Genomic DNA, 19,084 nt, shown 5'->3' with positions numbered 1-19,084 from the left:
CGCTAAAATCATTTCTTTCTTCACATCCTGTTTGAGCTGCAACATTTGAAACGGCGTTTCTAATACAACACTGAATTCCAATGTCTTTGAAACGCTGTTAACAAAAAATTATACTTGGATACATCTTTCAATGTCACCAACCTTGTTTCCAGGATTTATATTTTTACCTCATTTTCATTAGAACAAAGATCAATTGTTAGCCCAAGTTGGTTTGTACTTGAATTTTCCGTGACGCATGATGATGTCGGTAATGTCTGTGAAAGTGTGGTTTCTTTGTTTTCACTAAGTAACTTCTTTACGGTCTAGAATAAAAAAATGAAGTGTAGATCAACCCTTATATTTTTCTTCGAAGTCCAGCCAGGTGCGCATGAAAACTTAACCTGGTTTTCATTAACATGGATAACAAAAATAACATATGATAATAAAAAGTAATACCATTCGTGCGTTTTTCCAAATTTTATTAAGAATTTTTCATGGAAATTTTTTATAAAATTTCCACTTATTTTCACTACTTAAAAAAAATTACGAAACACATTTATATTTTAATTACAATATAGAAACCAGGCTATCTAATTAAATATGTTCGCTAAAAGAGTTGTACCAGAAAAGGTTGAAATTAAAAAACATGATTTTTGTAACTCACATGTAGGCATTCCTTCCTGCATTTTTCTTTTTAAAGATGAATCACGTTTTAATACGGTAGTGCCATCCATGTTAATAAATTCGTAAGTTTTGTGTTAAAAAATAGTTGGAACTGCTCCACAAAGTAGCTCTTTTCCGTTTCGATGGTATCCCCGTTAGACGTCCTTTTAAATCATCTTTTATGCAGTCAGGATGGAAGTGGTCTTCACATACAACTTATTTTTCCCAAATGGAAATGTTTCTACATTCAATCCAGTACCAATATTATGCAACCATTGTGCTGCGCGAAGTTTCTCAGTTGTATTCACTGGCCTTGGGATCATGAAAAAACTTTTTTTAGCAGTTACTCTCCCAGTGGTTTGCGAACATCCATATGCCAGGCAACTTGGCATTTTGAGTAGTAAAGACAAAATGTACAATTATAGTTAAGAAGTAAAATTCATCTTTTATGTCTTCATACAAATCAGGCGAACCTAATAGTATGGTTTCACTTACTCACTCGCGGATCATACGTCATTGCTCTCCATCGTAGAGTTTTTTATGTAATCTAACGGAGATGTATATAATAACCTTTTTACTCTAAAATCCTCATAAAAATACATTTTTTTTGAAAAAAAATTTAAGGTATCTTTTTTAAATAGTATAATAAACGTTTTTATGAAAAAAAAAATTTTGACCTTAGTTTCCCTTTAAAAGCAGACCACTCAGAATTAATGAATAGTGGGTATTTAATGTAGCACAGCACCAAAATATTTTTAACAGATGAAGAGTATATATTGCATACTGTGAAGTACAGAAAAACATAGCTAAGTCTTCACTTAGTGTTTAGTCTTTAGTAGATACGTCGATCCTTTACATTCACTAGCAATACGAGACTAGATTAGAGTTGGCTAGAGTATCTCTTTTAGCTATAAGCTAGCTGTAAGCTATATATATTCTGTTTTTTTGAAAAAAGAAGCTAGCTAGCTAGCCACATAAGTTATTACATTTTGGCTGTTGCAATGAAGAAATAAACGAAAACAAGGAAATGGGAGAGTTTTTTATATTACTTAACCCTTTGGGTAGTCATATAATGCTTACATATAATATAATATATACATAAAATATAAAAAACCTGAGACGAGGTTGTCGACTGTAAATGACAATTATTTTGTATCAATACGAAAAATCGCAAATACATGACACTCATCACTTTGAAGTACCTTGTTCATCAATTTTTCGGCTAGAAACGGGTTTGTTGACCCTAATATACAATTATCTTGTAACCAATACGAAAATTCCCAAATACATAACACTCGTCATTTTGATATGCCACGCTTATCAATTCCACTGCTAAAATATAAGAACCTGAGACGAGTTTGTTGACCTAAGTTACAATTATTCTGTATCAATACGAAAAATCGCTAATATATGAGAAATTCGTCTCTTTTAAATGCCTCGTTCATCAATTTTACGGCTAAAATTTATAGAACCTGAGACGTTGTTGACCCTAAAGTACAATTATCTTGTATCAATACGATAAGTCGCAAATACATAACACTTGTCACTTTGAAATACCTCGGTTATCAATTTTACGGCTAAAATATATAGAACCTGAGACGAGGTTGTCGACCATAAGAAACAATTATCTTGTATTAATACGAAAAATCGCAAACATATAACACTCGTCTCTTTTAAATGCCCCGTTTATCAATTTTACGTCCGAAATATATAGAACCTGAGACGAGGTTGTCATCCCTAAATGACAATTATCTTGTATCAATACGAAAAATCACAAACATATGATACTCGTCTCTTTAATCCTATTCGGTATTGGCTTTTTTCACCCTTGTAAGTATGGGGGGGGGGGGAACATAAAGTGCCCGCGACCTGTAACTTTTGTTCAGTTTGGTTTTAAGTGGCGAAACGTGGCACAAAGAAGCATCAATATGATGTGACTTAATTAGTGTCAAAATATTTAGATTGACATGTCATGACAGGAAGTAATGACGTCATAATGAGACAATGGTTGAAGAAAATATGTTTTTCTTGGAAATTCTCGTTTTATATCTTTTTTAAAACTATTTACAGTACTAATCATTAAAAAAGTAATATAAGAATGTAAGATATTATTAGGAACATATCAGGTGGTATAAAGACAAAGGATTTCTCTAAGGAGAAAATGGAAATCGATCAGATATCAAATCTTTAAGAATTTTTTTTTAAAAGTCTATATTTGAGAACCATAGTGTTAGTAGCTGTCATGGAATAAAACTTGGTATATATATTGGCACTTACGTCAGTAGCTACTCAATCAAGACAATTTGGATTGACATGGGACAAAATGACCTATGACGTTTTCATATAACAATAGAAATAGAGAAATAGGAAATTACAACCATTCCAGTCTGCAAATGACACAGTATGCATGTCAATATTGTATGATGACTTTTTGTCACTATCACATACGTAATCCCATATTCATACAACTGGTTAGTTTAGAAAGCAGTTATTTTTAGCACTACAATGAAAATGTTGATATGACCACCTGCCAAAAAGGACAAAGTGACATTGACACGACAAGTTTTGGAAATAATTTTTTTATTTTCCGAAAGTCCAATGAAAGCCAGGAAAAGTCACAAAATTTCAGGTAACACTAAGTTGTCTGTGCTGTTTAAAAAGTGTTAGTATTATTTTGTAATGTTTTGGAATTGTATACTTCACAGTTTTAACGATGTTATTTTTGTGAAGATACTTCCAGTTGTTGTTGTACTTAGCTATAGGTAATACTGTCCAGTATCTTGTTAGGTTGATCCAACCGTCAGAGTTACCTTCAACTAAAGCTATGTAGAAGTGTTTTAGAATTAAGGATATATTTTGCATTTTAGGGTTTAATAAGTTGAGCCCACCCCGCTTTAAATTTAGATAAACTATTTCCCTTTTTAAAGGTTCTGAATTAATATTCCATAGATAGCTAAATATGGCACGCTCTATGTGTTTTACAGCCCATTCGGGCATGAAAATTACATTGGAGATATGCCATATTTTCGCTAGGACTATGGTGTTGATGATGATTACTTTACCTTTTAATGATAGATGCCTATACTTTATCTCTTCTAATTTACGGTTTAATTTTTTTATTACTTCAGTCCAATTAGCGTTGATATAATACGTTGTGTCATTTGCTAATATGACGCCCAGTACGGTTATTTCATCTTTCCACTTGATGTCGTGTTCGTTATATTGTGGTTTGCTTGGGCCTAGTATGAATCCTGATGTTTTGTCATGGTTCAGTCTTGCCGTAGAGGCTTCCTCGTATGTAACGTACACCTCTAAGGCATATTTATATGAGTCTAGTGTCCGTAGGAGTAGTGTTGTATCGTCCGCATATTGGGAAATCTTTTTTTCTTTGGCTAGGCCTGGAATAAAGATTCCCTTTATGCGTTCGTCTTCCCGGATGTTAATTGCTAGTATCTCAGCCAGTATGCAGTAGAGTGGTAGGGAAAGTGGGCAGCCTTGACGTATTCCACGTTCCACGTCAACTGTTGAGGACATGTGACCATTGTTCGTTAGTGTTGCGCGGACGTTATTATATGGTGTCTTCACGTACCCTACAAACTTAGGGCCGTAGCCAAAAGCCTCTAGGGTTGTGAAGATAAAGTCGTGGTCAAGTGTGTCAAAAGCTTTCGCTTGGTCGAGTTGTATAATATAACTAGTTTTCTTTTTCTCTATGTGTAACTGTATCAGGTCTCGTATTAGGAAGATGTTTGAAAATATGCTACGACCCGGTACAGCACAGGTCTGCTTAGGACTTACTATTGAAGATATGGTTTTTATGATTCTATTAGCGATTACTTTAGATAATATTTTGTAATCAGCTGTTAATAGAGATATAGGTCTCCAATTTTTTAAGTCGGTTAGGTCACCTTTTTTAGGGGCGAGTGTTACCATAGCTAGTTTTTGGGTGCTGGTTAGATTATTGTTTTTAAAGATGGTATTGTATAGATGTGTGAGATAGTTACTTATATCGTCGATGAAGTGGATATAAAATTCCGCCGGAATACCATCTATACCGGGTGATTTATTAAGATTTAGCATCTTGATAGCTTTTTTAACTTCATCTACAGTTATATCTTGTTCTAATTCTACCATGGTAGTATTATTTATTTTATTATTAATTTTATCGTGCATAATTTTACGTTTATTTTTATTAGTTTTTATTTTACCGTAGATATTTTTATAGTAGCTACGTATTTCTTTGAGTATTTTAGATGGATCATCGATGATGGTCTTATCTATTTTTAATTTTTTAATGTTTTTTTTACTTTGTTTAATGTGTTCTTGTGTGAAAAAGTGTTTACTGGGTACTTCTCCTTCCTCTACTAGCCTCTCCTTACTCCTTATTTTCACCCCTTCCTTTAAGCTTTGTAATAGGGAGTTTAGTTCTTTTTTTAAAGTTATTTGTTGATCTGCAGGTATGGTATCGTTATGTAAGGAAATATTTATATTATTAATGCGCTCATATATAATGGACTTTTTAAGCTTGCAATGTTGCATTGCAATAGATTTTATTTTGTTTTTAAACATATCCCATTGTATGCCATCTCCATCCATCTTGGTCTAGTTTGTTAATGAGTTGTTCTACTGTCTCAGTGAAGTCAGTGTCTTGTAAGATGGAGATGTTCATTTTCCAAGTCCCAGGTCCTTTCTTTATTTTTTCTGTGATGTTAATATTGCTATCCACTATATGGTGGTCACTCCACACAATAGGCGTTATTCGACTATCACCATATGTTGTCATATGACCTGGAATGTAGATGCGGTCGAGTCTACTTTTAATTTGTCCGTCAGGGGATACCCATGTGAACTGCTTTGTATTAGCGTGTTGTTTCCTCCAGATGTCGATCAGTTCATGCTCCTGTAATATTTTGTCAAGTTCCTCCTCACCGTAGTGGTGAAGAGGAGAATGGGTACCCCCTTGTCTGTCCAGGTCATTGGTTTCAGTCATGTTGAAGTCGCCCGCGATTACAAGCTTAATGTGGGGGACAATAAAATGTTTTAAGTTATTATAAAAATATTTACGTTCTTGAGGTTTATTTGGCGCATAGATATTTAAAATTTGTAGTTGTGTGTTATTTAAGTCAATTATTATATTTAAAATTCTTCCATTAGGATCCTGTAAGCTATTTATTATATTAATTTCTTTGTTTTTTACCAGGACACCCGTGCCCCCGTGGAAGTTTGTTCCACTGTTCCAAATGGATACACCGTCCCATTCCTTTGAATATTTTGGGATGATGTCTGGGGTGGAATGGGTTTCTTGTAGTAGAATAATGTCATACCTTGATTGGTATAGATTAGCGAAGATGTTATTTCGTTTGACGGAGTCCCTGATTCCGTTTACATTACTAGTCGCTACATGTACACTCATCGCAATAGAGAAAGCGCATAGGGCGATCAGTGATGTGTAAAAAAATACATTAGGCGCAGCCATGTTACAATTAGGCAATAAGTTTGATGATTGTTCTCAACCGTCCTTTTCAAACAGTATTACAATATTAACGTCGCATGCTTTCCGTAATTATAAAATTCATGTTTCTATATCTTATAAAAACATATTTCCCAAGCGTAAGTTTAATGGTTTTTCGGTTTTATTGTAACTACCCATTAAGGAATTAATAATGACATTGTATCTTGCTCATGTAGGGAATTCATACCACATTTACTGATGTCCCACGACATTTTAAGAAAAAAAATTATTTAACCAGAATGATTTTTTTTCCACGCCTAGTCGAGATAAGCCATGTGGAGCGAGAGGAAAGAGTTTCTGACGATGAGAAAAAGTAACATGACTGGGTAAAAAGTTTATAGTAGCCGATGGTAAGTTGCGTTTTTACGGATTTATTATCTATTTTTTCATTTACCTGATCCAAAGAACGGTGCATCTGTTTTTAATTTATTTATAGAATGACAAAAGAAACTTCAGAAGCAAGGTCGAATTTTTACAGTTCCAACAATCTTACAATCTTTGGAAAGGCGGAAAAAGCAATTGTGGGAGCCCAGAAGAGGTTGGAATCGACGATCTGGATTGCTGTATGTGATTTTTTTTTTACTTTTTAATATATTACGTATCGTGTGCTATAAAACCGTGCACGCCCGCTAAACAGCAAACTGCAATACACTCAAACATATAATTACCCGCGTATTTATTTTCCCGCAACAAGCCTTTAGGACAGATATAAGTATTGTGCGCTCCTTGCAGGTTATGTAGAATTGAATCATTATGTACCGTTTTGTATGGCCGTCAAATACTTGACCCCCTTTATTAAATGCAAACCTGCACTTCGACTCCAGAACAATTGTGCATATAGCTGGTCCTGCAAAAATGAAAAAATTACTTTGTATATTCGCTTATTTATTTATGAAAAATAATATTCCGCGCACAAAAATTATAATTAACGAAAGTATCCCGCTTTTCTTAACGATATCGACACACTGGTAGAACTCCCCTAATACATTTTTTACTATTTTCAACCTTGGGGGGGGCAAAGATCTTGTTACGACAAACAATGCTTGATAAACCGCACAATAGGAAATGTTGCAGCTAGTCAAAAACCAAGCTGTATTTATCTTAAAACAGACACATAAAAAACATTTTTCGAGCAATTCTTAAACCAATTAAAGTATTTCTGTTCAACGAATTTCTATCTTTCAGTGCCGTTTTATGAAATATTTTGTTAGCAGGTATAATAATTGCAACTACTTGAAAAACAAAACTTACATCAACCTTTATTTATTTTAAAACAAGCCAGTTCGATTTTGATTCTCCGCTAATTTGTACTAGATCTGTTTTTAGGAATTAGGATTTATTAAAAACATTTTGTTGTTTGGTAAGGAAATGCGCTAAGAAAATAAAGAAATGCTAGAACTCAAACGAAGCAGTAATTATTTTAAAAAAGTCAGTTTGATTTTGAACCAGTTTACTGTTTTTGTATATTGTTAGTGCTTTTTTATGGAACCCGTTTTGTCACTGAGTGCACGGTTAAAGCTTGCAGTTAGTAAAAATCTGAAACACTAATAAAGTAAGGTCATGTCTTCATGTCCACGTCATCTTTCGTAAGGTTTCATAAAACGCAGAAAGATGCGCAACTTAACATATGCTTATCGTAACTGGTGAGTTATGGCAGCAACATATTTCCGTCATTGCATAATTGCGCATCCGTTTTGCCGCGGAATTGATCTGACGTGAAAACGTTTGATGTTAACATTTCAAAATCTTTTACCCAAATCAACATGTGAATATGTGAAGTCGACTGTTTCTGGAGCTCGAATCAGTAAATTATCAAACTAACATTTGTTCGGCCTGCATGAAAAAGACCACAAACTTACTTTCGTCACTTAATCATTGATTCCAGACAATATTCCTGTAGCAACTTGCAAGAGGACATGGACAAGTTTTCTTACAACGTGACTTGACTTTATACAAACTGACGTACTGGGCAATTCTATAAAAAGCATTTCTAATGCTATAACATGATATCAAACGTTTCCCATTAAAAAGAATTTTCCATCTTGGTTTGACCCCAATCTAGTAGGGTCTAAAAATTTAGGCGAGCACATAATTGTTGACGCCTATTGCTAAAAATAAAATCATTGCATTGCACATTTACATTTCAGACTAAATATCATAGAACGAATGAAAATAACAACGACTTAAATTAATATTGGGTTAACTGGGTTAACCGGGTTAATACATCCGTTTTAAAAAGACAAATATGTTCCGTTATCAAAGATACACTTAAACTTTCTCTGCAACCGCTTGTTTAAAAAGTGTGATCCTATACATTTTTTGATCAGCGTTTCAACAATGGAATCGGGTAATTTTTGAAAAATATTACGCACAGATATTTGTGTAACCGAGTTGTAGTTTTACAAAAAAAAACTTGTATACAACATATACGAACAAAGTTTTTGAAATGCAGTCGGCGCGTCTTGTGTTTGTTTTAAACTCACAAATTTTCTCCATATTAAACAGATTGGTTTTCCGTTCATGGATGCTTCACTTTTTTAAAGCATTTTAAGGTGAGAAGAAATTACTGCTTGTTTTTAGATAAAAATATGAAACAAATGGAATATCCCGATCATATGGTCAATACGTGTATCTGCAAGTATAATATGTTACGATTAAAATTTTTTATCAAGAATTGTGGGTACAAGAAACTAGATGTCAACCAGTGAGGAAATTTTTGCAAGCGTTACATTACCACGGAATTTTTGAATTCAATATCAATTATTGGCGTATTAAACGGCGACCAATTTGTTAAGCTGTTTCATAGTCTTTACGTTACAATTATAACCTGGTTTGATGGAAGTGCTCTGTGTTGTTTGATGCGCACAAGTTTATCAAAAGCCAAGCGATTTCAAGTCCTGCTTGCCGAATGATAATTGTGCGAAATAATTCAGATTCCAGTCATTATTGCTTCGCTTGCACCATATCTTTCATGACGATATTTTAATAGTGTTTTGGTGTTAGATAAACAGTTCTCGGTTATTCTGATGACACTGAAACATTTTACCATGACAAATGGTTTGGTCACGCTTTGTAATAAACATCAGCAAGTAACGCAGCAGAATTTTTGCAACGCAGCAAAACTGTTGCAAAAAGATTTTTAAAAGACTTCTTTGCTTACAAAATTGTTAAATCTTGTTTGAGCATTAACTACCTAATTATTATATATTGTAAGTCATAGGCAAATTTGTCCACGTGACATACAACTAGTAATTTATTACATATTAGGAAATGTATTCCATAGATATGCTTAATTTTCGAGAACAGCATCCGTGAACTGGAATAATTGACAATCTGGTAAGAGCGTCTTTTTGCACTAGAAATTGCAGCCAACATAAAATAAACAACGCTTGACGCGCAGACTGCAATTCACAACCATGTAAGCAAGAAAAATAAACAAATTTTAATTACATTTTTTATCATGCGTGTTGATTATTGTTTAAAAATGTGACCACTGTAAACAGCCTCCCTTTAATCGCAATACAATTATTTTCTCCATTCACCGTCAAATATAACAGGGTCTTGATTCAAGGCAACCATTTAGAGTGTAAAAATATTACGCGACTGTCATAAAATAGCGAATTAAAGAAAAACTACTTCTACAAAATAATACATTGACAATTCTTTAGGAGGTGCAAATAGTAGAGCGAGAACGCTGATCAAAATGATGTATAGAAACATGTACCTTCGACGAACGGTTAAGGAGATATAACAATTAAACCTTACCAAAATATTAACTAATTTAGACCAACCACAAAATTAAAACACAACATAGAAAGATTTAAATAGAAAATAACCATAATACTAGATTTTCAGGGAAATCACTGCACAGCCTACAAGAACATTAATCAAAACCTCATGTACACCCATTATAAACTCATTTACGTCAAGCACACAAAAACATTCGAACAACACGTTCTCGTCTACATCATTCTATAGAGTACGTAGCCAAAACTACTCGTTTTTAGCCTTCGTATAGTAAGCAAGTTGGCATTTAATAAAGAATAAGGCATGTTTTAACCTGAAAAAGCTCTGTCATGAGGGGTGGATTTATCCCTCGCAAATTTATGCAAATTTCACAACATAAGTGACAGTGAATTATATAGTGAATTATAGCCAATATGCACACCTATTATCAATACAGGAGATTTTATTTCCATGTCATTTGGCCTCAAGTGAAAAGTGCATATATAGGTGAATATTTATCATAGCACATCCGTACTTCATTCTCAACAGAGAATGCTTCACCCTGATCAGACCTCTGATCATGAAAAGTGCATATTGGCTGAGCCCCTTTAACATTACATTAATGTAATTGACGGCGTGACGTTTAATTTGTCGATTTTCATTGCATTTGAGAATTGCATTTTTCGGCGAAATTCACCTTTGGACATTGACAACCTGTTAAGTGTGGGAAAAACGCAATTATTTTAACATGTCGATGATAATAAATATATGAATTTATTATAAACGTGTTAATCATAATTGCTGGACCTCTGCATCACGAGTCACCTGCTATTACTTGCTATCACAGTCACTTGTAGCATGCAGTGACATTTCACATCATCTGTTACATTTAAAAAGGCACAATTGTAAATTAGCTACCAGAGAACTTAGTTCCTGGATGGCCTTGTTTCCGAGAAAATCTCACGGTCAAATCTCATCAATTGAATTTTTTTAGCCCAACATAATTGTTTTTTAAATGCTAGTTTTAAGCGTAGTGCCAACGCGATTTTGACCACCGACTGTTATTAAAGTTGCTTAAAGCCTTCATATGACTTTTCACCTGTCGTAACAAACTGCACTTATTCTAACTTTTTATTTGAAACTGTAATATCTCACCACACGTCACTCTATTCTACCCACATTAACAACTTAATAATAAGAAAAATAATCAATATTTTTGATAAATTTGTTCGTGTATATTCTCTCGATTTGTGTTTGTTATATGACATAACGAAAGACGCCTTTTTAACTGCAGAATTAATTTGGCAAACTTACTAGATGAAATTCACTCGCACTAAAACATCGAGGAGATAAATTCATTTGTAAAAAGCAGAGGAGATGGAATTCACTCGCACTAAAAACATCGAGGAGATAAATTCATTTGTAAAAAGCAGAGGAGATGGAATTCAGTCTTCCAGCGAAAGCTTCCTTTGTCAATATCACTTATTATTCCTCTGTGGCATGTTTCTACGCAGTTGCAGTATTGTTGTCAGAGTTTTTAGATTTACGCAATGTATGCAACGGGTAAACAAAATTGCAAGAATATTTTAGCTTGCAGTAATAATATACCAAGACTCGTTAAGTAATGTGAAAACAGGTACTTTTAAGAACAGATCACCGCATCGGAAACACGTTCTTGGCAATACTGTGTGTTATTTTAATATCACCATTGATTCAGTACTGAAGCATTGTTCTGAAAATTTGAATACCAGAAAACGGTATGATGGCGCTCTCTATTTTTTTCAGAAAAACAAACCAACTAGTGATTTTCGCAGATAAACTTTTTAATCGTTCAGTAATTTTAATGCTGAAATATTTTATGCACATGTTAATTATACTCCTAAAACAATGCATTATTCCACTAGTAAATTCTATTCTTAGCTTGGAGCGACAAGGAAAATGACCTAATTAGCACGTTTAGCCGATATATGATATATTATTGTCCGCATGAAGAAGTAACAAAGTAAAATTAATTATTAAAGAATGTGTATATCTTGTTAACCAAACCTTATATATTATTTTCTGACAGCATATTTCAGTGATATTAGTAGGTCATGGCCTTAACAAATGTCATAACAAGCTACAAACACGTGAAAAATAAACAAGAAAATATAAAAACATTATTGAAAAGAAAAGTACAAAATTTAATTCAAGATAATCAAACTTACCAAGTTTTAAATTCATTTAAAACCCCCTGTTGATGAACAATAGCTATCAATTTTTAAGCATGATGTACCCTTCGTCAAAGCATGATAAAGCATGGATTTACTTGTAGTAATTTTTTGATAATAATGATTTATCTACATCCTTTCATGCTTTGTCCACCAACGAATGCCACGGAACATTTAGTAACTTGGGTTAGGTCATAAACTGCGAAATGGTCGTTTTGTTTTAGCTCATGAAACATGCTTGGTAGGATTTTTTCTCGACTTCGCGATGGTGTTCGTATATTGATACGGATAAAATCTGTCACTGGCCCATGGGATATAGCGTCCAAGACAGACTGCTGCATTGCTAATACAGAGGCGTCTGGAGATATTTACTGTAAACTTCCCGGTATAATGTGCAACTGTAAAATTATATGCATTCCTGCCCTGCTGGTCTAACAGCTGTTACACTTTTAGGCTAGGAAGAAATTAATTAACTATATAGCAAACTATATAGCAAGAGTTAGTCTCACAACAACTTTATTAACTATATAGCTGAGAAAGGGAAGAGTTAGTCTCACAACAACTTTATTAACTATATAGCTGAGAAAGGGAAGAGTTAGTCTCACAACAACTTTATTAACTATATAGCTGAGAAAGGGAAGAGTTAGTCTCACAACAACTTTATTAACTATATAGCTGAGAAAGGGAAGAGTTAGTCTCACAACAACTTTATTAACTATATAGCTGAGAAAGGGAAGAGTTAGTCTCACAACAAATTTATTAACTATATAGCTGAGAAAGGGAAGAGTTAGTCTCACAACAACTTTATTAACTATATAGCTGAGAAAGGGAAGAGTTAGTCTCACAACAACTTTATTAACTGTATAGCTGAGAAAGGGAAGAGTTAGTCTCACAACAAATTTATTAACTATATAGCTGAGAAAGGGAAGAGTTAGTCTCACAACAACTTTATTAACTATATAGCTGAGAAAGGGAAGAGTTAGTCTCACAACAACTTTATTAACTATATAGCTGAGAAAGGGAAGAGTTAGTCTCACAACAACTTTATTAACTATATAGCTGAGAAAGGGAAGAGTTAGTCTCACAACAACTTTATTAACTATATAGCTGAGAAAGGGAAGAGTTAGTCTCACAACAACTTTATTAACTATATAGCTGAGAAAGGGAAGAGTTAGTCTCACAACAACTTTATTAACTATATAGCTGAGAAAGGGAAGAGTTAGTCTCACAACAACTTTATTAACTATATAGCTGAGAAAGGGAAGAGTTAGTCTCACAACAACTTTATTAACTATATAGCTGAGAAAGGGAAGAGTTAGTCTCACAACAACTTTATTAACTGTATAGCTGAGAAAGGGAAGAGTTAGTCTCACAACAACTTTATTAACTATATAGCTGAGAAAGGGAAGAGTTAGTCTCGCAACAACTTTATTAACTATATAGCTGAGAAAGGGAAGAGTTAGTCTCACAACAACTTTATTAACTGTATAGCTGAGAAAGGGAAGAGTTAGTCTCACAACAACTTTATTAACTATATAGCTGAGAAAGGGAAGAGTTAGTCTCACAACAACTTTATTAACTATATAGCTGAGAAAGGGAAGAGTTAGTCTCACAACAACTTTATTAACTGTATAGCTGAGAAAGGGAAGAGTTAGTCTCACAACAACTTTATTAACTATATAGCTGAGAAAGGGAAGAGTTAGTCTCACAACAACTTTATTAACTATATAGCTGAGAAAGGGAAGAGTTAGTCTCACAACAACTTTATTAACTGTATAGCTGAGAAAGGGAAGAGTTAGTCTCACAACAAATTTATTAACTATATAGCTGAGAAAGGGAAGAGTTAGTCTCACAACAACTTTATTAACTATATAGCTGAGAAAGGGAAGAGTTAGTCTCACAACAACTTTATTAACTATATAGCTGAGAAAGGGAAGAGTTAGTCTCACAACAACTTTATTAACTATATAGCTGAGAAAGGGAAGAGTTAGTCTCACAACAACTTTATTAACTATATAGCTGAGAAAGGGAAGAGTTAGTCTCACAACAACTTTATTAACTATATAGCTGAGAAAGGGAAGAGTTAGTCTCACAACAACTTTATTAACTATATAGCTGAGAAAGGGAAGAGTTAGTCTCACAACAACTTTATTAACTATATAGCTGAGAAAGGGAAGAGTTAGTCTCACAACAACTTTATTAACTATATAGCTGAGAAAGGGAAGAGTTAGTCTCACAACAACTTTATTAACTATATAGCTGAGAAAGGGAAGAGTTAGTCTCACAACAACTTTATTAACTATATAGCTGAGAAAGGGAAGAGTTAGTCTCACAACAACTTTATTAACTATATAGCTGAGAAAGGGAAGAGTTAGTCTCACAACAACTTTATTAACTATATAGCTGAGAAAGGGAAGAGTTAGTCTCACAACAACTTTATTAACTATATAGCTGAGAAAGGGAAGAGTTAGTCTCAACAACGTACTGGTAGTTGCAACAACGCAGTACGTTGTGTACTGTTCTATTAGCATAATGTGATAAGAGAGATAATGCCTGCACTAACGGCGCTTACTAATTTTGCAACATTTTAATAGCATTTGTTGTCCATTCAATTATCCTATTATATGAGGTTAAAAATTTTTAAAACATACGCTCTAGACTATGGATGAATTGTTTGAATACATGGTCCACTTAATTCGATTCAACGCTAGGTCTTTGATTTTTTGAATCCACAGGAGAAGATGTAAGTGGATCGTTTCTCTTTTCTGGCATTCAAAACGGTAGAAATAAGGGGTTATCGTTGGTATTCCTTTTTCTAGCAAAATAACATCGAAGAGAGCAAATTCTTCCACTTTTGACTATTGCTGCCGGTCGTATACCCACTTATTACTTGTTCCAGAATGTACATAATATGTATATTATGCACAGCGCTACAATCAAGGTTGCTATTTGTTCTAAGTCCGACACATTTGACTATTTTTTTCATTTAAAACTGAAAAAAAGTAAAGCATTAAATTTTTTTTGTTGATAAAAAAGTACCTGCGGAAACGTCTATCCTTAAGGACTTATAGTTATAAAAAGGGTGGGGAAACCAAATTGTTTTACAGCATGTAAAAAGAAAACGAATGCTGCTTCTTGGATTCAGGTAAGTTTTTAACCCACCTTGACAGCATCTTCAAAAGAAATCAGATGCAGTAGAAATTGTGGCTTAACTATGCCATCAATATAGCAGAACAGCTTTTGGAGAATTGTAGCAATACATCCATCAAGGCCTCATTCAAGACGTAGAAAATATTGACGATGAATATAATTCAGAACTACAGTGCTTTATTGGTCAGAAATTGGATCAAGATATAAATGATCAAGTACAGGAAGCTGTGTTACAGCAAAAGAAAGCAAAAGCAGGTTGTAAACTCAAAGCTAAATTTTAATCAAATTTAAACTTAGATGTTGTACGCAAGTCTTCATCACGTTTAGTTGAAGTAGGAAAATTGACGAAGAGGTTGAATCGGAGTAATGACACCTTAGACCACAGTATTAGCAAAACGTTGACAGTGAAAAAATCTTGTAAAGAACCTATTTATGGTGAGAACAACGAGGGGAAATGTTTCATACGACGCTGGTGACGATTGTAAAAGTAAAGGTATGAATCGTGTTTAAACAGAAAAAAGCTCCATTTAAACATGCATGGATACTCTGTGTTTGCAAATAATATTAATTGTTTAGATTCATTATGAATATGTAGAAATCACTGAATCTAAATTAGATGTACCTAGTCTAAACTCCACTAACTCAGCGTGGTGAAAACGTAGATATTTCATCAATTGCTGAGACGAAAATTCACATGTCTTTCCCAAGCTCTCAGCTTAAAATCCCTGGTTTTCACACACATTATCGCTTTAATGTTGGTAACAAAAGTGGTGGTTTACTTGTCTACGCGAAATTTTGAAATTAAATTAAGGAAAGAAAAAGGCTAGTTATATCAATTTACAAACCTCCTTCTTAAAACAATGGATACTTCCTTGAGGCATTATTAAATTTACTTGATCATCTCTCTCGCATTTACGATAACTTTATATTGATGGGAGATTTTAATCTAATACCAAACCAAGTAAATATGAAAAACTTTATGTCTTCACATAATTTAGTCAACTTGATTAAAGGCGACACATGTTTTAAAGGCCCAGGCTCAAAAATTAATTTAATCCTCACAGATCGAAAGTATTCGTTTGAAAATACTACTTGTGAATCTATCTTATGAAACTGGTATCAGTGATCATCACCAAAAATGATTTACTCAATGTTGAAAACATTATTTTAGAAAGGGTTAAAATTATAACCTACATGTGTTACAAGAAATTAAGGAGTTTTTTCAGCAAGGCTTAAAAAATGCAATGAAAAATAGAGATAAACAATATGAAACATTCCAAACAAACTATGTCACTGTGCTTGAAAAACATGCTCCTTAAAAAGCTAAAATAATACGTGGTAATTAAAAACCACACAAGAACAAGGCGTTACGTCAGGCCATAATGAAACGATCTCAATTTAAAAATCGTGTCCATAAAACAAAAAACACGTCGCACATTAGAAGCTTTAACAAACAACGTAACCATGTGGTAAAACTTAACAAACTCGCTAAATTAGACTACTTTAGTAAACTTGATATTCGTAAAAACACAAAACCTTTCTAGCAAACAATTAAACCATATTTTTCTAATAAGCGTGCAAAGGGTGATGCTAATATTATATTAATTGAAAACGATAAAATTATAATGGAAAATAAAGACATTGCCGTTATTTTTAATTCCTTTCTTGAAAATATTGTGAACTCATTGGGCCGTTACAAATGGCCCATAGTTCCAGAAAACGAACCTTCAGATGAGGTAGGTACCATCACCAGAAAATATGCAAACCATCCCAGTATAGTAGCTATAAAAAGTAATTTTTCCATAAATCATAAATTTGCATTTAATCCAGTAACACTAAACGAATTCATAGAAGTTATTAAAAATACATCTACAAAAAAAAGCTACAAATGGTGAAATTCGTGTAAAAATTCTGAAAGAGTCTGGTCAATGCTTTAAAAAACTTCGTGATTGTATAAACGAGGATATAAAAAATAGTCGCTTTCCAAATTGCCTGAAAGAGGAAAATATAATTCCCATATTCAAAAAGGGTGACAAGACAGTAAAATCGAATTATCGGCCAATTAGTATTTTACCTCTTCTGTCGAAGGTCTACGAAAAACTTTTGTGCAAACAACTATCAAATTATATTGAACCCCTACTAAAGAACCTTTTTGTGGTTTAGGAAAACGCATTCGACACAACACGCTCTCTTTAAATTATTACAAGCTTGGAAACGTGAATTAGATAATAGAAGCTTTGTGGGGACAATACTAATAAATTTGTCTAAAGCTTACGACTGCTTACCCCATGACTTAATCATAGCTAAACTTGAAGCTTAGGTCTAAGCAAAAGTAGCCTTCAACTTATACTGGATTATTTATCCTCTCGCAAACAGAGAGCAAAAATCGGTGCTTCTTTGAGCGATTGGTTTCCAATATCTACATTAACGACCTTTTTTTTTCGTTGAAAAAACTGATATATGAAACTTCGCTGATGGCAACTCCTTTATTCTTGCGATCCGTTGTAACTAACCGCCTGCTTCACGATACAAAACATTTACTGGAGTGGTTTAAAATTTACTCACTTAAAGCAAATCCTGAAAAATTTTAATTTATGATCTTAAGCCGAAAAGTAAGGCAGCCGATAACATTACAGATAAATCAAATTTCCAACAAAAAGACTAATAGTGTGGTTTCGTTAGGAATTACTATTGACAATAAGTTACTATTTAATGACCATATTCAAATATATGCTCTACCACTAACTATAAACTCCATGATCTGATAGAGATATTGTAATGAACATATTAGGATACCCAAATTGACTGACAGCATCAATAAGAAATGCATGTTGCCATTGCCAGTATTGCGGTGAGAACCATTTAGTACTGAGAGGTTCTTTTGGCGTTGTACCCATATTTCTGCCACTGGCTATTGCACCAAGAAAATCATTAATTAGTATGGTCAATTTAGAGAATGTAGTTTCGTTTTATGTAAAATAACACACGAATTACTAACCTGATATGGTCTTGTACATGTACGTATCAAATTGATACTGTAGTAACTCAAAATGAATTAAAAAATACAATATTGCATTTTTACATTTTATCATAAATAATTTGTTTGCTGACAAGTGTGATGAACCACCATCAATTAAGCTTTCAAACAGTGACTTTGTGTAGTACATGATTTGCCATACTGCACTTTCTATTCCCCTTAAAGAAAATACTTCCCAAAACGGTATCTTTTTTCCATTTAACATCAAGTCGTGATAATATTTATTTTACATTATTTGTACATAAATTAATTCAGCGGTAGTAAGAGTCATTATTGTTCATTAGAAATGTAAAAGCTTCTTGCAATTGTTTTTTTCCGTTTCATCTTGCAAGGAAGAAATTTTTTCTTCAACGGTTAAGTCTGTCTTTATTAATGAAAAGCCGCATGTTTTTACTCTGTATCCATGCTGCTTTCTTTCATATTTTCCAATGTCAATATCAAAAATGCGTAATATATTCTGCTGTTCATATGTCATTCCAAGTAATTCCGTGGTAGACGTTTTTAGTGTGCATTTTAATCAACAATGAACACTTGCTACAGTATGTTTCTGATTTGAATTTTATCCAGTTGGTTAAAGATTTGGAAGTGGCATTGATATTAAATATACGTTGAAATTCTTCTTTTTTTCTATATTTTCCTGATCTTTCTGTTCATACTAAACATAAGAAAATATACAACTACAATTTCACGACATTGCAAATAAATTTAAAATTTTAATAAAGTAGTTACATTCTTATGTGGCACAAGAACATATGTTTTCCGATTTTTTCAGAAATAGCTACAGTCTTGCATATTTTCTAAAAGAAATGA

The 19,084-nt window shown here is 33.3% G+C and overlaps 1 protein-coding gene across 1 annotated transcript; it reads left to right on the top strand.

Annotated features, from left to right (window-relative positions):
- Nucleotides 1-16,168: 16,168 nt before the first annotated feature.
- LOC130629738 (uncharacterized) lies at nt 16,169-17,557 on the top strand. The gene is made up of 5 exons (XM_057443079.1): nt 16,169-16,198; nt 16,596-16,706; nt 16,812-16,973; nt 17,089-17,342; nt 17,401-17,557. Exons 1-5 carry the CDS (start codon nt 16,169-16,171, stop codon nt 17,555-17,557), a joined length of 714 nt encoding a protein of 237 aa, XP_057299062.1.
- Nucleotides 17,558-19,084: the final 1,527 nt, after the last annotated feature.

This window comes from Hydractinia symbiolongicarpus, chromosome 1, assembly GCF_029227915.1.
Source record: "Hydractinia symbiolongicarpus strain clone_291-10 chromosome 1, HSymV2.1, whole genome shotgun sequence".
Taxonomy (NCBI): domain Eukaryota; kingdom Metazoa; phylum Cnidaria; class Hydrozoa; order Anthoathecata; family Hydractiniidae; genus Hydractinia; species Hydractinia symbiolongicarpus.
This window is presented reverse-complemented; position numbering and strand designations above follow the sequence as displayed.